Raw genomic sequence first — 22447 nt, forward strand, 5'->3', positions numbered from 1 at the left:
GACGATCAACGATTTCCTATGATATCTTATGTCTTATATAATAGTTTTGAAAAATTTCCATTTCGGAATCACTCTCGAAATCATTAAATTACGCAGAAACGTAGTAGATATCATCGTAATTTGCATGGACATAATTGAAAGTAAATGCTAGTCAGGATAGTTTGATTTAATTCCAGTACAATCCTGAAATCGAAAGCATTTCTAATTAATTCGTAATTCATCGTTGATAGATGGGCAATGTGCTTAAAGTTATTACCCGTTCATAGGATGTGATCGTCGAATGTTGCTCGAACGATTTAGAGAGACTTTCACGGATAGTTAATAAGTCACGATGAGGGATATTTAATTTAATTGATCGATCGCCGGACGAGACATCGTCCAGATTTTAAAAGACATAATAAGCGACACCGTTGTTCGTTATTCAATAATGTCTGCACTTACGAGCTCATTCTTCTTATAATTATGAGAACGACTAAGTATAACGTGAATTGTGAAAGAGATCTTTTTTAACGAGTAGAAAAGATCAATTTGCATTTGGTTATATCTTAGAAAAAGAATTAATACTTTCACGCGTATAATTAACTATGATAATTATATTAATTGTTTTTGCTAATAAGAAATAAAACTTACCCTTGAATAGCATGAGGCGGAGCTGGCCTTGGAGGTGGAGGCAAGGATTTCCTTCCAGGTGTATTTTGTCTCGGTGCTAAAGGCGGCGGTGGAGAACTGGGCGATGAAGCGCTGTACCGATCCGTAGGACACTGAGGCTGTGGTTTTTGTTTCGGCGCGTCGATATATTTCGGTGGTAGAGCATAATAGTTTCTTGGGGGTGTGTCGCTGTGACGAGAATAATGATTGGACATGTACTTCGGTGGTTCATGATACTTTTGTGGACTGGCCTCTGGGGAATAAAGTTTTGAACCAAGCTCGTATCCCATGTTAACGGGACTGCCGATAGAAAAGGCATGACTTTTGGAATTATCAGGGACAGGTAAATAATTTGGTCTTGATTGTTGATGATTCGATTGATTCGTCGAACCATTTTTATCGGTATTCTTGGGTACTTGAGGCTGCGGCCTCTGTCCTGATGACGATTCCAATCTTTGACCAGAATCGTTGCGTAGTAATCCAGATGCATCGATTCTCGTACTTTCGACTCTCATCGATTCTTGTCGAATGATACGTGGTTCGACAGGAACTTGAGGCGCTGGTCGTTGATTCCCAGAATCACTATAACGCTGAGATATGAGATCGGGTAATTGAGCGGGTGGTCTAGCTGTGAACGGTCTTTCTTCGGATATTCTTCTCGTACTCGCTATTCTACCGTTTACCATAAGCTTTTGGGTAGAAGGATATCTTAAACTCGAACGACCAGTTGTCATCATTCTGTGAGCGGCAAAACCCGGGGAAATGCCATTTTCATGGACCAATTCGGTATCGACGTGTTTCAGTGTCGTTGGGGTTCTTACAAATTGATGCTGATCTTGTTCCTGCGAAGAGATTTTCGTTGTCGGAGAATTCGGCGAGGATTTGCCAGATGTTTTATCAAGATCTCGTTTGTTGTTATGTTTTGATCTTCTCATCGAATGTCTTTCCGACTTGTGTCGCTCGCAGGATCTCTCGCGGTGCATCTTTCCTTCCTCGAGTTGATGATGAGCCGAACTGGTTTTCCGTGTACTATCTGGATAACAATCTTCGCTGAGTTCGGGCGGCGGAGGTGGTAAAGGATCGTCGCATTCATGGACCTCGCTTTCTGTCACTGTCGGCGGTGACGGTGGTGGTAAATCAGGACTAGGAACGCGATCGTTGTAAACATTCCTAAGATGAGGTTTCTTGGGTGGTCTTTCTGGGACCCAATCGTCGATGGATATAGCAGGTCCTACTATAACCGGACCCAATAAATCTGTAGAAAGACTGCCGCAACTGTTACTATGCTGATGCTTAGGACTCGGTAGATCTGAATTTCCTTGATTTTGTCCTCTAGCAGAATTCTCTCTCCACGTGCCACTAGCATAATCGGACGCAGAACTGGCTCGTCTCGAGGAGGATGGTCTAGGTCGTGGCGGTGGTTGCGGCGGAGGACTCTGCGGAGAGGTCCCTGAGCCTTGAGCTAATTGTGGCTCTGATCTCCAGGACGCTTGATGATGTCTTTCGTAAAAAGATAATAGTGCTTTCTTTTGAATGGCTTTCAAAGTCGGATCAGAAACTCTATGTCGTTTCTCAGGATCGAGATAAGTGTAACGCATCTGTTGTTGCTGTTGTTGTTGCTTCTCTAACTCGCTTATACGTTCAGCTACCGACAATGGGGACTGCTGCGGTGACGTGGGTGCCATTCTAAAAATAAGAATTAAGATTAAACGTTTATTGTACGAGGGTATACATTTCAAATCGATGCAATTAAAAAACACTTAATATATATTATAATACCCACCTAGAAGACTGTGGTGATTCCTGCGGCTGCGTAGTGCTAATAGGATATAATTTTCGTTGATTACGTTCGCGATCCAAGTACAATACACTCTCTGAAAGATGTCGTTGCGGGGTCTGCACTCTAGCGCTATAAGCGATTAACTGTTTGTTGCACTGTATGCCGTTCGATTGGCTAACATCTGACATGGATCCATGAAGAGGATCCCATCCGTCGGGACTTTGTGGGCTCGTAGGCACAACTTGTCTGGTTGGACTTTGCGGCATCGGTTGAGAGACCGATCTATATTTATCACCGTCCAATGTAACAGAACCATCCCACGGATGGCTGCTTTGCGATCTATCAAGGGAATCTTCGTCGATACTAGATTCTTGCCAATTGCTCTCTCGAACTGTCGACGATTGACAAATGTCTCCGACAGAGGCAGAAGCCACGCAGTGTCCTATAACTCCTGGTAAACTTGCTCTAGTCTGTGCTTGTTTATTTCGGTCGTTCATCGAAGCCTGCCATTTGTCCGGCCACTTTTCACTGTGCCTTCCTTTCGTCGTTGGCGATAAACCGCTCGTACTGACGTCACTCATAGAATCTTGCCACTTTTCATGACATACGTTACTTGATTTCTGAGTCATCATACCACCATTGACGCTACTGACGTCGGACATCGAGCCATGATGCCACCTGTCCGAAGTACAGGTCTGTCTCGCTGGTAAACCACTAGAAACGCTGACGTCGGACATCGAACCGTGCCATTTTAATGTTTCACTACTGGAAGCACTTCCGCTAGACGTTGTCACCACACTGTCTCTGCCCTCCCTCGAAGTATCTTCCCAAGAAGGAGTAGATCTTTGCGCCACGGCTTCGCTGTCTCTTCGAAGTCTGTTTAAGGTGATGATTTCATTGAGAAAGATCGATAGATCACAATTATATATAAATTACAACACACATTGAAGTTACCTATCGAGAAAAGGTGTATTGGTCGTGGAATCAACGCTGGAAACATAACTGTGATAGCCCTCGGATTGTGCGTAACTGGCCTGTTGCGAATGTTGGACCCTCGTGTATTCTTCCAAACCCGCCTGCGTTAATGCCGTTTCTCTGTACAAATCCACCTATAAATACAAATCAAATAAAGAAGCTTTGTAAATAAAACATCAACTAGCGTAATATTTTTTATAATATTAGGGAATGAGGAATCGAGATAAATTACCTGGGACACTTGAGGATCTTGATAGCTTCTAACGTAAGCTTCGAGATCCGCATGGCTGAGAGTCTGAGCCGATTGTTGTTCTCTTTCCGGTGGCGATGGAACTACGTATTCCGCGTCTCCTAATGCCTTGCCTTCGCGATCTACGCGAGGCCACAAACGTGGCTCATCCTCGACGCTTTTTCTGTTACGCGACTCGAAAGTCTCCGCTGGTATTTTCTCGCAACGTTCCATCACCGTTTTTAGCTGTAAGAGAGACACTCGTGTTAGCTCGTGCTGCAATAAACTTTCGATCAAAGCCTTTCAAGCCTAGACGATTTACTTGTTTATTTTATCTTAAACCAAGATGTCTCTTAGTCATCCTACTCAATCAAAAGCGTGCATGTAGTGTAACAAAGAAAAAGCACTAAGTCTACGTCTAATTGAAGAGACACGCGATCGGAGAGTCGAGCAAAGAGATAGTTTGATCCCAAACTGTGGATTCACTTTTAGCCGATGACGGTGTTTCTAGCGTGTGATTGCGTCATCAAGAGAAAGGAGAATGTGCGTGTAGAGATTTAATCGACGCTGTCGAGGCAAGTAAAATTGACGAAAGTTTTGCGGTATATTGTGACTCAATATACGAAAGGTACTATATGTATATCCTGATATTAACAGCGAATAAACGATAGTGGTTTGATATTACGACGAAACGATATCTTCTTTTTACCAAGAGACTCGACAACGGTCTGAAAACAACTGACGTAGCGAGTTTCATGAGCCACGAGAAACAATTCGAATGCTTTGGCTGATGTAAACAGAGCGGATTATTTAAGTAAAGTTTTGATAATCAAAGTATCATCGAACAATAGAAATTCTTCTTGAATATACATTGACGTTTTTCGATAAGAATTCTTCAATATACTTCTTGGTAATAACATATACAACCTTGGGATTATAAAACTGTGGATACTACTTATCTGATGATTTATGTAAATATACTTTGGCTTGTGTAATTGAATGTGTAAAAATGGAAAGAAACGAAATGGAATGGGAAAGCCGGGAGTATATGTCTCAATAGAATTACCTGCTGAGTGAAGACTGGATTAGGTCTCTTTGTATGAGGTCTCGTATATTGAGCTGGTTTCTCTTTCGGATAATTGGTGTGATCGGTCCAGGATTTGGAACGGTGCGATCCGTTGTGGCTTAAATTGTGAATGTCTTCGTCGGGATGTCGTTCAGGGGCGCTCGGCCAAGATGGATATTTTTCGTGACCTGGACCGTAGCAGACACCTTTGAGACTGGATGCGTCTCTAACTGGTGGTGTTGGTGGTGGCGAAGCTTCGTCCCTTTCGTTGAGAGCGAGAGTGAAACTGTCGAATCCAAGAGTCTCGCTATACCTAACAGATTCAAGAGTTGTTCTTTCTTTTCTTCCTTCTTTCTTTTTTGTTGTTGTTTTTTTTCTCTTTTTCTCTTTTTTTCTTTTTTTCTTTGTTTTGTTTTTACGTATCGTTCGAGTCTCGACTTGAACGAAGAATAAAAATGAAAGGATATTAATTAATAATAAATATCGAGCTTGCACGAATGAACGATGTATAATCATCAATGTCATTGACGAATCGTTTATCAAGCGAATACCGGCAAAACGTATAATTGATAAATTCGTATAATTCATTTCGAATATCGATTATATGCCTTTGTGCGAAAAGCAATCAATTTCGAAGAGAACATAAACACTACAATAAGGCGACGTCTTTGCATCGTTCTGCGTGGGAACAAGTACGAATGAATACGGCGAGACTTGTTATTAGCGCTTAACGCGATGAATCACTTATGATACGTGGTAATCCCGACAGCGAGCGAGCGCGTTCTTATACGGTGTCATTGAACCACTTTATTACCAGGATATGTGCACGCCGCATAATTTATGGAATAGTCAATAAGTTCGATGTAACTGGAAGCGCAGCAGGACAGAGACCGTAGACCGACCTACAATTATCTCGACTTTTCTTTCCTCGTTCCTTTCAATGTTATTAATACTGGAATAACGACCTTAACAAGCGAAATTATCATAAGACAAATTGCGTCCTACCGCGATGATTCCTGGATTATGTAAGCGAACGCAAATACTGCGAGATGAAAAACATACGAGAAATCGTCGTTCACTATTATCGACTACTCGATTCTTCTTCGTTCTAATAGATTCTTTTTTACACATGAACTATAACTCGACCGATCTAAAGTTCATTCCACTTGCTAGCAATTATCGGATATGTAGGTTAGATTCTTCTTGAAATTTAATTTTATACTCTCTCTCTCTCTCTCTCTCTCTCTCTCTCTACTCGATCGAGGATAAATATTTATAGATGTACATCGAATTTTAACGAGAAGGTGATTATTAAAGATAATATTTAAATAGACGTATACCCGCTGTCGTTCTTATAGCCCGAAGTATTTTTCTTGTTACTCTCGTTGTAACCAGCAATCGCTGTTTTTTTGTTGCCGACGTTGTTATTGCCTTCGTGTTCGTTTTCTGTTGACCTCCTGCCGTCGTTTCTGCGACGATAGTATTGGTTAGACGGCACCGTCCTGGACGGACTCTTCTTAAGGCCATAGCCTTCCTGAGTATACGACGTGGCACCCTTGAAATTGGTAGTCTCGTTGTCATGCCCGTGGTTCGTATACTTGTAGGTCCCCGAGGGACAGGAAGGTGGACCTGGGGCCTCATCCTGTACACGATATCCTGGCGGCGACGGTTGCAATTCCGTCATCGTGTAACCGACGTCCCCGCCATCCGGGATACACCTACGACACAGACGACGAGAAAATAAATTATCGTGAGTTTTATTGTTAAATTTTATAATTATTATAAAATATATTTGAATATTGTTGTAATAAAATTAGTATATATATATATTTATGTTTATATATTAGGAATAATATATCGTTTGAGTTTTCTATCGTCACGTTAATGCCTTCATTAAAAGTTTTGCGATAAAAAAGAATTTTTACAATCACATTCAATACCAGTGAGTAGATTTCACTATGTTAATTTTTTACTTATTAGAATTGTATTTTTATCTGTATTTATCGTATATATAATTAATTATTTATTTATGATGATAAATACAAATTTTAAGAAGGAAATATGTTTAATTCTAAATATAAATTCAGAAATAATTAAATGTCTCCTGATGAATGATTAGATCAATTTCGAAAAGGAATGTTTCTATTAATAATGGTAGATAATATGACAAAATTTAGAGCGTCTTAAATTTATTTAAATCTGATTTATGACTTTTGTATGATGCAAAAATTAAAAGAAAAAAAAAAAAAGTCAATGACTTTCATATTTCAGATAATCAATTTAAGATAACCTTTAGGTAAAATATTGAATTTCTTTTATATCAGTCTCTTCGAATCAAATATATTCTTCCCAAAGAAGATTTTCATTATCATTATCATCATCATCATCACGTTCTCGGGTTTAAACGATTCACCCGATTGTATTTTATACATATATTAGTTCTAATATATTTTATCGAAGTAAGAGTTTTTCTATCTACCCTCTTTAAGTTCTTAAGTTACGTCTTTAGTCGAATTAAGACCAGCTACAAATCGTATATCGTTAAACTTTAGAAATAAATAAAGGTGTAACGAAAAGTAAAGTAAAATCTGACAAGATTAATGTACAAATGTAACGATCAAAAATAGTTTAGGAAGATCGGTTGGTCCAGATATATCGAGTTATATAAAGAGCAAAGCAAACGCGATTATATCGTTGAGAATAAATGCATGCGCGAGGCCTTTTAAACGATGGATTACGAAGCGACGAATTTAAAAGGCAGGATATATCAGGTATGAAATTCTTGGAAAGCTTTGCTTGGCTCGGGTGCGAACATGGTTCGCGTACAGGTAGTATGTACATACCATAAGAATCAATTTGTTCGCGGATTGAATTACATTATCTGCCGGTAAGCGTGAGCTTGTAGAACTGGATGGAAGGCGTGTCGGTTGAGACGATAAAGTCCATGGAAACTTCATAGGACTGGTTACTTAACCTTTAAGTAAGAGAGAGAGAGAGAGAGAGAGTCAAAGTACGGGCGCCGAGGCGAGAGGAGGAGGAGGAGGAGGAGGTGGAGAAGCAATAATCGGCGTTAATGACAGCATTAGCATGATCGACGAAGTCGATACATTGTTCTCTTCAGGAGTTAGACTACGTTGGGGTGTTGAAGGGGTGTTGAGAAGCAAGAACGTGCCCGATCTTGTATGCCACGCCTTCGTTACTACCGATTGAGCCAGCTCCATTACGTCAATCTTTCATTTTGGTGATGTTTAACATATTGACTGTCACGGTGGTTATCTGTAACCACCTCCTATATTCTCATTGTCAGTGGTGGAGCCACAGTAGATATTCATCAATGAACGGGTTTCTATCACAATCGTAAAATTAATCATTATAAGTTGAATGTTACCGAATCAAAAATTTGAAGTAACGCAAAAAACTACTAAAAAAACACTAAAAAGTATCCTAATTAATGAGCATTATTAATAATTTTTGTTTTCTATGCAAATAGAGAAACGAAACTGAATGAATAAGAAAAAGTTCCATTCGTGTGTTTATAGAGTATATGTAAATTATATTATTTATGCTGATTCAAACGTTAACAAACATAATATTTTATGATTATTAGATTTTCTGACGAACCGTATAAATAAAATGTGGGATTGACTATTGTTGTCTTTACAATATGTTGTTTCCTTTTTTTGTGTAAATTTCAACAGCTTTTGTATCAAATGTTTGTTATTTTTAGCCGGCTCATGAATTGTTAAGAATAAACGAATTGATTATGCATGATCATCAATGAAATAAATGCGCTATTGATAAGATTACAGTCTCATTTAATCATATTACACGTATATAATTATTATATTGAAAATTTTACTTTGACTCACAAAGTGAACCGTAAGAAAAATCGTGTGGCGGTAAATATGTTAACACGTTCGATGAATCAACGGATTTCTCAACTCGCGAAAATAAAAATCACGATGAGAAGAGCGTCGAAAGATCGGTTCGATATAAATACGATCGTAATTCGATTTCATCCGACGAAAAATTTAGGACGATCGTACGTTGCGTACAAGGAATACGGTGACGGACGCGTTTCGGACGAACAATCGCCGATAAATCATCGAAATGGATCGTACATACGTATCGAGATACGAAAAGATCGTCCCAGATTTTTTATTCACCGATGGCCCAACCAACCATATCCCGAATCTTCGAATACAATCGCAGTCGTTATTCCCGAGAGAGGATCAAGATCGATGACATTATGCGTCAGAGGATCTTGTATCGTCTTACGAGCAACGTTTTAATATCGTTTGTTATCTTCTTGACGACGACGACGACGACGACGACGACGACGACGACGACGACGACGACGACGCTACGACAATGACGAGTCATCGAGTGTGAACGTAAAACTTTTCAAATGTGTAAAAGGAATATAAATAACGTTTACACCGTGACTTTGAACTTAAAAAATATAATATTATATGAGAATAGCAATATTAAGGAATGGCAGGAAAAAAAAAAAATTAGTGAGTTTTGCAACGAACATTAATAACCGAGGGAGTAATGTGAAAATTTTGCAATGATCTCACGAACATGAAAAGATACATACATACGTAGGAATACATAACTACGTAACTAGTTACTACGTACTACGGGAGCAAAATCAGTATTAAAGTATTTAATATACGAGGAGACGTTCGTAAATTATCGAGAGTTCGTAGGTTTTAATTGGAACGGGAGAATTACGAAAAGGGTTAGAGAGGTAAGTTTCCTCAGTCGTTTTACGAGTAAACGAAGAAAATAATAAAGTATTAGGCTTTAATATAGCGATAAAATTGCAAGAAAAAGAAGAAGAAGAAAAAGAGAGAATGACGGGAGAAAAAGGAGGTGTTTCTCATCAAGATCTGTACAACGTAATATCGTTTTAAATATCTTTTCTAAGATAAACATACATTTTCCGTAAAAGTCGTTAATGAAAATCTATATAAACGAACTCGGTAATAAATCGTATGTAAACTCAAGAGATCGAGAATTATTAGGAATTCTCGATCGCGGTATATGTTAAATTGGATTTGTCTTGGTGGGCGTGCCAGTAGTTTTGCATAATAAGAGTGAGGGAGGGGTACGATATATAAGACAAAGTTTATGATCATTAAAAAGTTAAATGGGTAGCTTGCATAACAGAAAGAAGAAAAATTTCAACATTCTTATTATGGTTAGTATGTATGTCATTCTACCTTAAATATTTTTTCTTTCATTTATTTTTCCCTTGCTCCATTTCCGTTTTACAGTCCCATCATTGATCATAATCTATCTTCATGAATCTACAGAGCGAGAAGATAACATAAGAGTCGTCATCGTCGTCTTCGTCGTCGTCGTCGTCGTCGTCGTCGTCGTCGTCGTCGTCGTCATCGTCGTCTCTCGTTGTTCTCTGAATAAATTTCACCGGACGTTTATCTCTCACAGTGTTCCGTGGTATCTCTCACAGTATTCCAGAGATAAAATACGATCTCGATTATGTTTGTGTCCTCCTCCGTGTACAGACTTAATAAAGTCAGGACCAAACGCAAGCCGCTCGCGTTTCAATCCACGTAACTACGTGGTACATACATACATACGTATGTTAGTACTTACTTACTTACTTACTTACTTACTTACTTACTTACTTACCTATGTTGTATAATAATATCTATGTACGTTGAATCTTATGTACGTTGCACATTGAAGTTTCTCCGAAAATCTGACGTCACCGTCGAGAAGTTAAGAACAGAGAGTGAGCGCAATGAGGAAAAGGATTCCGTTATATAACGCTTTTGAAACTTCGTAGAAACACAACGAACTTGGATAGAAGGACAGTTGGTACGACATTTGACAAATTTTTCTTTCTTGCTTGGAAAGGTGTTTGCTTCGGAGTTTTTCTTTTAAACGTTTTAACGTGCGAGACTCGATCATCGGATACTATTCCACGGCGGTAGTATTAACCGACGATGAATGGCCAGAATGTTGCATTGGTGCTATGACGATGGTGCAACTCGCATGCCAACACGCTTTTAGAAGAAAAGAATTTGTTTTGCCGACTCGCCAAGGCTCTCAGGTTTCCGCGAAATCACGCGCTTAGAAGTCAAATAAACGGGTGGTTCGTCCATTAAGATCACGTTTTTCGTGCCCCTAAATCACACCCTTTTAATTGCCACTTCTCCAAGAGCTCCGTCCGTGAGTTCTTCCTTCGTTCCGTGATTATTCCTCTCTAACGTGGAGGTTGAATATACCCTTACCTTTTCCCGCATTAAATTCTAGCATCTTACGACTCGATTTGGCCACCGACCAACCTGACGTTGTCTCCTAGTCAGGACGTCGACGTTTCATGTCATTTTTTTTCCTTCCTTCCTTCCTTCCTTCCTTCTTTCTTTTTTTCCCTTTTATTTGAATTTATAAGAACATTAACGACTTCAACGTTTCCCTTTTTCAGCCTTAGTCTAACGCATTTTTCTTACGTTTTAAGAGACACGAGAATTAATCGAGCAGCGTGAGCACACTGGCCGAACGAGTCGTTGCTACTCGATTAATGCACACGAATGCATTTACTAAAGGACAATACCTACGTTGGAAGCATGTAAGTCGTGCACCAACGACGATCCACTTCGTTAATGTTCTCCATGCTTGGTGCCGCTTCTTAAAGAATTACATGAGCCAACGAAAGCAGTTGGAGAGGGAAGAATGAGGGAGTATCCAAAGAAAAGAACCACGCCCTTATCCGTGATCCACCGAGACAAATAAGAGAATGAAGAGAAGGAGAGAGAATCTGTACATAGGACTCTTTCTCTCTCTCTTTCTTTCTCTCTATCTCATGAGCGAGGAACACGTTACGTCACATAATTAATGCGCGTCGGGTTCGTTGACTGGTAACTCAGCGTGTACGTGTAATTCCGGGGAACGATCGTGTGCCATATGAACCAAGAGGAGGAGAATCTTTGGGCAAGAGAGGACCGAGTCAAACTCGTTTCAACATAATTCAGCAACGTAAATCTCTCTCCTGTTGGTTATAGCGAATATGCATCCAAATATATGTACATACCGGGTGAGTCAGTTAAAACTGGAAAATATTTATGTATTTATATCTCGATAACTTTTGATGATAGAGAATTCTTTTTTCTGCAAGTCTATTAAACTGTTATTCGGTGAGATTATAGATTATTTAACGTGGATACGTGAAATTTATTTTGATTTAAAATAAAATGATAAGACTAAAGACTGGAAACTTTGAATATATTACTAAGAATTGTAAGAAGAAAAAAAAAAAAGAAGGAATCATGAGATATGATAATGTTTTTTTAATAGGAATGTGAAACAAATGATTTATTTATTCCGTTATAACGAGAGAAATAAAATCTTCCTTTCCGAAGTTAACTTTGCTCCCTCGGTTATTCGGTTAAAGTAACAGTATACGTTAAATAAAAATTAATATTGTTATTAAAATATAAACTCGAAAATCATTGAATATATTCAACTACCAATACTGTGCATAATTAAACTTGTGGTATTCATTTAAAACATTTTGCATTTTCCTTTATTCGCATTACAAATTTCGTATTGGAAAAATAACGAGTTTCATTCAAAGAAATGTCAATAATCCTCATACGTCGAGATATATGGTCTTCAAGCGAAAATTCTTAATGTTACTAGAAATAAGTGAATATTATTTTTTTCAAAAATTTTTTTCTATCATCAAAAGTAATCGAAAAATAATTTCGCTTTTAATTTTAGATGACACTCGTTATATGAATAGAGAAACCTGATAATTTTAAGAATGGTCTAAGAACACATTTCAATGAGGATATTTGATAAGTCTTGATAATCGTAAGATACGTTTGTCATTGACAGAAAGAGACAATAGCATTTCCGTACGCTTTTTAATATTCAATACTCGACTCGACTTTGTCTGATTGGGATTGAGGAAATGAAGACGAGTGTCTACACGTGTGTGTGTGTGTGTGTGTGTGTGAAATTTATTTTAATTCGAAATAAAATGGTAGGATGGAAGGCTGGAAACTTTAATATATATATATTAATGAATTGTAAAATATATATATATATATAAAATATAAATAATATATATAATATATATTATTATTTATATAATAGAAAGGCGAGGAAGTTTCCTTTCTTCTATTCGAAATTATGATGCTGCCTGGAGCAGGACATCGCGTTGGCGTTCGGCGTTGGAGTCATGCTCGAGAGAAGTTTTGCGTGGGTCCTTGGTAGTCTCGAGCGATCTCGCATATGCACTCCGTCTCAACGGTAGCCATCACGATGACACGTCGCACGAAAATGCGAATCGGGCGTGCATCTCGAATGCATCGGGAGGTGGACCGTTCTTTTCAGTGGCGTAAGACACGTGAAACTTTCTGCCCCTATCTATTTTTCTCATCTGAATTTGAATCGTTCCATCTTATCTTTCGAATCATCTTTTCCTTATATTTTCTATTCAAGCAGAAAAGTAAATTTCACTTACTCATCCGATTGTTTTATCTTAGTCGATTTATTTTATATAATTGGTAAATTCGTAAAATGGAAATTGTTAATCTTTTCTTTTTTTTCTTTCATTACTAAATACTATATTTATAAATTATATATTATTTTGTGGATTTTACGAACATTCAAAAAAATAAAATCAGATATGATTGAATAATTTTAGGTTCGATTTGCATATTCAATAATAATTTAACTAAGCGATTTAATTGAAAATTTTAATATATCTACTATTTCGATAATAATAAATCTGTTGTAGAATATATTTTTTGATTTGTAGAACATTATTATAAATATTAAGTCGGTATTTTTATAAAATCACTTTTAATTCATAAATATTGTAATATAATTTTAATGTATCTTCTTCGTATATCTGAAAAAAGTTTTTAGAATGAATTAGCCGAAGATAAACAAGAGTGAGATCGAATAATATGTTACAATCCTTTCGGGTTCGATCTTAAACTGGTTTTTTTTCGGCGGATTTATTTATTGCGATGTTATTGCCGCGTCATCTCGATTTTATGCGATTTAACCGAGGCTTGGATAAGAACAAGACCATCCAAGTTCCCCGTTAACTCCTCCGCTTGTAAATGCCGTATTATATGTATACCGTGATTCGTCCACCATAAATCGTTCATCCGATCATTCGCTTACGACTTTTCACCGTGATATTGGATTTTATTAAGGGTTACTCAGCGAAGCTACTTTATAAGCACACTTTTTCAAAACTCGTTTCTGCCGTTAAACGTGTCCCCCCCCTTGCGGCACTGTTTAACGTCGGCCAACCGTTCGATCGTTAACTTTCAAACTTTGCGGCTATTTTGATCACACCTTCGACATGTGTGGTCCTTGGGATCCATCCTCAAAACTCTTTGGATCTTTCATATCGGGTATATTTATATATATATATATATATATATATATATATATATATCTTTCTCTTCTTTAATTTCATTCATATTAATTCCGTTTGTTAAAAAAAAAGAAAGGAAAAAAGACGAAGAAGGGGAAAAGAACGTGAGATTCGGTTTCATCAAAATAGTCAAACATGGTTACGTCATCGAACCACAGCGGCTTTTGCGTAGAATCTTGATCGTCGAGAGATTAAACGATTACGCCAGTGAGTTCGAGTCATCGAGACGAGTGGGTAGATAAATCGTTCGGAAAGGAAAGATCGCTTCCTACTAATTCAAACGCCTCGCCTTCAGGCTTGCGGTGAGTGTCAAGTATGTTGGAAACGTTGAAAAAAAAAAATCAAAGTCGTGCCGGTGTAACGTCTATGATCGTTCGAACTAAGCGTCAAGAATGATTTAGCTAATCCTTTCGTTATTTTTTAAGTATTCCATCTCTAAAATATCTGGGTTTAAGAGCAGGTAGCAAACCGAAGAAACACATCGGAAATTATCGAAAACGTTCGATACGAGTTACATGGCCTCATAATGGAGTCATTTTATTATCGACCAGTCATGTAGATTTTTATCGAACCAGAGGTGGTACTTGCTAACGTCATTCCGTAAATGCTCGCAGAGCAGATTAAAGATTGTGAAGGTCGAGCCTTAAGAGAGCACTTAACGTAGCTCGATTATGTTGCTCCTTGGTCTTTTCCGTCCAATTAATTCTCTGCCCTCGTTGGCTCAATCTAGGGATGATGTTCCGTTACTCGTGTCACGCGATCGTTCCACGTTCCTTTAAGGGAAGGAGGATGTTTAACAGGAAACATTATCGGCACTCGAGACGTTACTCGAACTGATCTTGTTGTTTGTCAGATCGCGTGTTTCCTTTTCTAACGGTTCCATTTATTGATCATGCTATATCTTTATTATCGAATAACGTTATGTTAACTATTGGAAATAACGATTATATTCGAGTTTTATGATTAAATACATTTAATATATAATAATAAAAGAAGAATGTTCATTCGGTTTTATCGAAGGTTAAAAGAAAAATAAAATATTTTCCGTAAACCAACAAATCAGATAATAGAAAGTAGTAATATCTTTAGTGTCTCATATGGATTGGTACAGTTGATTATCTCAAAAGCGGAGGCGTGGGTCACTTATTGACGAAGCCTCGACATTACTGTGATAAGGAAGCCCACTGAAAGACTATGTCATTTTTATTTCCCAAGATAATCCTAATGGCTGAGTATCATATTATATGCGATCTGAGTATATGATTGCCAAATATCCATTAGGAAAAATAATAAAAATATAATAATGTAAAATTTATTTAATAATTTCAACTTGTTCATTGATACATTGTAAAACATGAATCAACGAAAATTATAGATTTTATTTTCTTCCTAGATTTTATATTTTGTACAGACAAGATATTTTTTTTTGGTTGGTGACCAACCATATGTCTTATATCAGTTTCACGTAATATATACATATTCCTTTCATCAGTAATCAGCAACTTTTTGAAGGCAATACTTAAGATAAAAAATGCAATCTCATGACTTTAAAAATATTTCATTCTGTAATATCATTTCTTGATACGTGTAAGCATAAGGTTTTTACATTTTTCCCATTTCAAATAGTTTGCTCAAACCCACCTCAAGGTTAGAAAAATGATACTTCCTCGAAGTTATTTTTTTATGAGTTATCGTACTATGAAAAAAATGTTAAACAGTGTCAGAATTTTATTATGAAGAATTATTTTTTTTCTTGTTTTTTTTTTTTATATCATATAGCACTTGGAAATCAGTTTAAATTTAAACATCCTACAATTTGATTGAATCTTAAGTTATCTTATTCAAACACTCTTTAAATAAGAATTTTGTAATTTAAAAATTATTAATATATTTATTTCATCGCGTCTCGACTAACAGGTTTTATGGATCCAGTAAGATGTAAAATAAACAGATGTATAATAAAATAAACAGACAACTAAATTGAAGATGGAAGATAACAACTTTATCAAGTATATCGTAAACTTACCTAAATACATACATACAAATTAATTCACAATAAGCTGGCTGACCTTACGAGATATATTATAAATAAATTAGCCATCTAGTCTTCTTGGATTTTCTTCGCTATCTAAGAAAAAAAAAGAAAAAAAAAAGAAAAAAAAAGAAAAAGAAAGATCACGTATAGATCGCTCATAAAGCTCATAAAAGAGACTCGTTAAAGATTTTAACAAGTAAATACAGAAAGCGAAAAGATTTTAAAACTGAAAATTCATCAGAGAAACAGTAATAAAAATGTCATTCAAAAAAAAAAAAAAAAAAAACAAAAAATACAAATCTTATTTAGAAAAAAGTAAAACAAAATGATCGTTTTTTTTTTATAGATTATTCAACGTCGATCATCTTGCTTAATCCATTATTATTGATAGATCATGATCAAAGAATTACATATGAAGTCACTGTAAATTGATTAACGAGATCGCATTTCAGATAGAAATCGTTTTGATGCGTTTCAAAAGGGACGATCTTTATCTATAGACTTTGACGTAATAGAAAGGATTGGTTCGACCGGTCTGTGAGTTGATCACCCGAGTCGAATCTATTTGCGTGACTCCGTGGGATGTATTAAAAGTGGAGCGAGGAAATAGCTTTCTCCGTTCTTTCCGCAAAGGCAAATTTCCGAGTTTTTGTCCGGAAAGAAAGAGGTCGTCGACCGAAAGGAAAATCCATACGAAAAGTCGTGAAACTTCAACGTGATGACAATACCGTTGTCCTTTCTTATGGGAACACCTAGTCGTGAGATCGTTTCACAATTCGACTTTCTCGACTTGTAGTTCATCTTTAACACTAGATCTAGGGACAATATAATTAACAATTAATATTTTTATCCTTTTTGATAACGATTTCCAAAAATAGAAAAAAAAAAAAAAAAAAGAAAAGAACAGTGTATAATAAACTCCGACATTATCTCAAATGATCAATTTAATCCCATGAGAAAGTAGAAGAAATTCATTCGTAAAATTTTTAACATACAGATTGGAAACATACAACATTTTTTCCGCCAGATATTATTCAATTGTCTTTACGGAGAAGAAAAAAAATGTCGTAAGCAATAGGTACATAAAATATATAAAAAGATTGGACGCATAATATATGCCACATAATTTTCTTTTCGTACGTTCGAAAGTTTCACCTTGTCCCGTCGTTTATTATCAACGCGTAAGGACAAATTTCTTTTTTCTTTTATCAAAGGGAAAAGGAACGATCGAGAGAAGAACTCTTTACGGTGTTCGTTCTCGTGGGCGACAGTGAGCGTACGTTTTCTCGTTTCGAAGTCATGGAACGGATAAGACGAGTACGAGGATGGAGACACGGACGTAAAAGTATACCAAGCGGAAAACGTTAAGAAAAAGAAAGCAAAGGAAAGAGAAAAAAAAGAGGAAAAAAAAGATAAATAAAAGAGAAGAAAAAAAAGAAAGGGCGAAGAGAAAGGAAGAGGAGGCGAGAAGCTCCAGAGAGAGAGAGAGAGAGAGAGAGAGAGAGAGAGAGGGAGAAAAAGGACAAATCGACGAAATACGAGGTATCGCGCGGTCGCACGCGAGCGAGCGAACGAGCAGATCGTAATTTCTTTCTCTTCTCGTTCGCACGAAGCGAGGGCCGATGTTCCCTTTCAAAACGCCCGGCCATAACTCGGTAGGCCCGTTTGGTGCTTTACGCGCTATACATTAAACCCGAGTAACTGACTTTCACGAGAAGAAATTCCCAATGAAACACCCTGGACTTCGATCGGGACGAACGTCGGAACGAAGGACAACGATGACGGCGTAGAGGAGGGCACCTTTTTACAGATAAAAAGGAAAAGAAGAAGGAGAAGGAAGAGGAGGAGGAGGAGGAAGAAAAGAGGGAGGAAGAGGAAGAGGGTTAACGGTTCGTTGAACTAATTCTCGCGAGGATGGAATCGTCTCGTTACGACGATAAACCTTCTATCTTCAAGATTCCCGGCTTATTATCCTCTCCACAGAATTATCCACCGTTCCAAGGAATTTATATTGAAAGGAAAGCGAAATATACATGGGACTCACGTACCATTCTCAGATTCCAAAAGTGATCTCTCTTAGCGAGGAGGAATTAAGTATACGGATCTTATCGAGGCTACTCACCAGCGGACCAACAACATTCAAGTCGGCACAAGTTCTATCGTGGCACGTACCTTCACCAAGCGCGAAATGTGATCGACGTCAATCGGGATTCGATTCCGTCGTAATTTCTATTCGTTCGAAGCTCTCTCTCTCTCTCTCTCTCTCTCTCTCTCTCTCTCTCTCTATCTATCTTTCTACCTCCCTCTTCTTTTCCTCTTATTTTTCAACCTTCCCTATTAAGTATACCATATATCCAACGAAAGAACTAGAGATAAGGATTATCTTTCTTTCTTTTCTTTCGTTCAGAAAGGAAAATCGTTAATATAAAAGGGATGTTGAAAAAAGGAAATATAATAAAAAATAAATAAATAAACAAATAAACATCGTCTAGTTCGACTCGTATCGCGATTTTTCAGAAAGCTTTTCAACGCGCTAATTATTTTCGATCGGTGTAATTCGGTATTTTAATGACTATCGTTAAATTTATCCCCGTGCAGATGTACCTTCTTTTCTTCTATCTCGTTCAAGTTTCGTTTGTTCGAGAATGGAGAATTCGTTCTATGTATTTTATGTGCATACACACACACACATATATATATAAATATATATACGTGTGTTTGTAAATACACGTGGAAATAAATCTGCACGATCTCGAAGACACGTTTCAAATTATAAAGAGATGAAAGAGAGAGAGAGAGAGAGAGAGAGAGAGAGAGAGAGAGAGAGAAAGATAGATAGACAGGGAGACAGAAAGAGACGACAGAAACGTTTGTAGGTGCATGAAAAATTGGCGAGCTCGTCCTCGGCATCTGAAGATCGATCTAACGATAATCCATTGTGTTTCTGCAATTCGTTTCTCGAATCGCGTCGTTCGACGAACAAACCGGATCGTTGACCCTTTTGCCAATCCCATAGGTATATCTTCTTCCTTTCTTAAACGATTTCGAATCAACGTTTTGTATCTGACGACAGACAGCGCATCGCTCTGATGCAACTGTATCACGAATTAAAGAGGATTTGTAGGGGATCATTGCTTGTAAAACTCGTTAAAACGTTTCATAAATTCTGTTGCGTTCGAAAAGGCTGCTCCTTCTTTCAAAGAAATCTCAATATCCCTCGCAACTCGTAGAAATGTTAAAAGTAACGGGTCTTACTCTCGTCTGTTAACCATTCGAGTTTTACAATTATGAATTTAGTCGATTTGGTCGACTCGACGACTGGAACGGGTTCTTTCCAAGCGGCAAGAAGAATTACGTGTGCACGATGACTCGCTATAGTATTTCAAATATAGGAAACTTAGCGGGAAATCTCTTTTGAACTACAGCTGAACTTTTCCCAACGCGTATTTTGCAAACACGACTTCTTTCTTACGGTATGTTACGAAAAATTGTGGGAAAACGGTACTTCTAGAAAAAAAAAAAAAAGAAACAAAAAACAATTTGAAAAAGATCCAAACATTTTTATATGATAAGTAAAGACGAATAAAATTATAAATAATTAAAACTCTTTCAAACTTCTGTTTCTTTTTGTTTTTATACAGAAAATGTAAAATTTTTTATGGTAATATGTATTAATTTTTAATATTCACTATATAATAATATTTTGTTTCTTTAATATAAAACATTACGGATTTTTGTATTAAAAGAGAATTATCTGTATAAAAATATCGAGTTCAGTCTCAAGAAAAAAAAAAAAAAAGAAAGAAAAGATCCGTACATAAAATCTAAAACTTTTACGATATTAATCAACCGAATCACTTATGAATTATATTCCACCCCGACTAAGTTACTTTATCTATTATACCTATCATCTAATGTGTTCTCATCGTATTTGAACTCTTGCTAAACCGTTACGTAAAGATCCATCCGCATTCTGACGTATTTAAAAAGAAAGCTTATCATAGTAATGCTTTCGAAACTAACATATACCATTTTCCCTAGTACTCTCTTATAGCACACTTTTAACAATATAACAATTTCCATCATACAAAAGAGAATCGCAAGTTTGCGATCGAATAGCGTTCGTTGTATGAAACACCTACATCGTAGAAACGCGAAAAGGCTCTCAGAGTTCGGTTTCGTGATTTGCACTGAGCTCTTTCCTCCCACGGCTCTAGTCGCTTATCTACGCGTTACAACGCAATGCGAGTTGAACGAGCGACTCTTCGTGTGCGTCCTCGCAAAGATGCTGAAGGAAAAAGCCAATGACAACGCACACGCGCAAATGCGTTTATGGGCTTGTTGTATCTACGTATTGCGTACGATCGTCGATTGCAACATCGAGAATCTTATACTATGATTTCCTGGAGTAACGGCCCGGGCCACTTTACGATTTCTTCCTGATATTTGTAAGTGATTTCGAGTAAAAAAAGAAAAAGGAAGAAAGAAAAAAAAGAAAAAAAAAAAAAAAAGGAAAAAAAAAGAAAGAGGGAAAGACACGAGATTCTCAATTTGATTTGGACATTTTTAACATTGTTTTTGTATAAGCCATCAGAACGGCTGATTGGATTTTGATGAATCTTAGGGGAAATGATAAATAATTCTTTAAGATTACTTTTATCAATCAATCAGAATTATTGATTTCAACTGTTTTTATAGAAATTTCTATTTTATATTTCATCGTATGTTTACTCAAGTTGTTATACGACTTTTTTTTTCTATTGTATACATATAATGAATTTTATAAATTTCTTTTTTCCTTTTATTCTACATATAGTATGTTATCTTTCGATAAACGGTAAATCATTTTTTTATAAGACATATTACATTGGCTAACAGTAGAAGATACAATCTTTAATCAAATGGTAGATCATTTTTTAAATTAGGTTTTAGGTACATTATAGTCGCCAATAGTATAGTATATGATTAATAGTCATTATATCCGTGTTGACCCGTAAAACCGGATTCATTGAAAAAATTACATTACACAATAAATATGTTAATTTGATTAGGTGTGACTTGATAGATTTGTATACGTCGCGAAATAGAAAAAAAGACGTGCAGAAAAACGCGCAAAACAATAACGAAATGAAAACAAAAAAAAATAGAAACAAGAAATGAAACCATTTGCAAAAACAACGATCAAAAAATTAACAAAAAACAAAAAAAGAATAAAATAATTATTTGATTAAACTAGAAACTAATTAAAAATATACAATCTTTTTTAATTTATGAAAGGATATAATAAAAAAAAAAAAAAGAAAAAAAATTAGCAGTAACAGAAAATACTCATATCTATGTAATATTATAAAATTACGTAGTCGTTATTTTTAATAATTATCTTGTAAAATTGAAAAATTATAATATAAATAAAACAATCGTGAACTTACTTTTACCAACGTAATTACAAAGTAACAAATAATAAATCGTATATATGAATACTCAGTAAGTAAATTCTCTGTTTGATTTTCTTCGCATTATTTTTATCACTATTTAATTTGGTTTTCTACAATTATATCTATTATTTTTCGAATATCTTAGTTCCCTCGATCAATCTAAAAATCTTACGTTTATACGAGTAGACTTGCAATGGCGATAAATTTATTACATCGTAAGTGTAGGTAGAATGATAACGCGTCTCAAATTACGCGTGTGGTAATACACGAAGAATGTTCAAGTAGTACTATCGAGAATTATTTCTTAATTAGCACGAGAATGCATGATCTCTAGAAAATAATAAAATAAATCGATCTCACAAACATCCGTTTTACGTTGAAACTATAAAAGACAAGTTACAACGAGTGAGTATATAAACTCAATGAACTTGCATATATATACACTATTGAAATTTAAATGACAAAATAAAACGTATTGATCATGTATATGAATCGATATATAAATATATGTATGTATGTATGTATATTATCAGTTTCAAATCCCGAAAAGCTTCAGAACGACCTTCCTTCTTTATCTATGTATTATGAATCTACATGAAATTCCAATTAAATAGAATAAGCAATGTAAGATAAGTGTTCCTCGAGGATATTTATATCATCGAGATATCGGTATTTGATTCTATATTGGTATATACGAGCTGACCGCTCGTTAAGAATGAAACGTTCGATGGTTTACGATATGTCATAATAAAAGGCATATATAATAATATGCAGAGGGCTAAGATCTATATAATATACAGAATAGAATAGAATAACAAAGTGCTCTTATGCTTGTACAATTAAAAA

At 36.3% G+C, this 22447-nt stretch overlaps 1 protein-coding gene across 4 annotated transcripts in view; it reads right to left on the bottom strand.

Moving 5' to 3' along the window:
- The window catches only part of LOC124432119, a 159036-nt gene that overhangs the window by 51317 nt on the left and 85272 nt on the right, over positions 1 to 22447 (bottom strand). For 3 of the 4 annotated variants that reach the window (XM_046980732.1, XM_046980731.1, XM_046980734.1), the window contains exons 2-7: positions 6039 to 6416; positions 4699 to 5011; positions 3636 to 3878; positions 3383 to 3537; positions 2432 to 3304; positions 631 to 2334 (exon numbers count right to left, since the gene is read on the bottom strand). In XM_046980732.1, the coding sequence (XP_046836688.1) occupies positions 631 to 2334; positions 2432 to 3304; positions 3383 to 3537; positions 3636 to 3878; positions 4699 to 5011; positions 6039 to 6382 (3632 nt within the window). In that variant the 5' untranslated portion in view covers positions 6383 to 6416. The remainder of the gene's footprint in view (positions 1 to 630; positions 2335 to 2431; positions 3305 to 3382; positions 3538 to 3635; positions 3879 to 4698; positions 5012 to 6038; positions 6417 to 22447) is intronic. The other variant, XM_046980733.1, reaches the window with a different exon arrangement.

Source organism: Vespa crabro, chromosome 23 (genome assembly GCF_910589235.1).
Source record: "Vespa crabro chromosome 23, iyVesCrab1.2, whole genome shotgun sequence".
Lineage (NCBI taxonomy): Eukaryota > Metazoa > Arthropoda > Insecta > Hymenoptera > Vespidae > Vespa > Vespa crabro.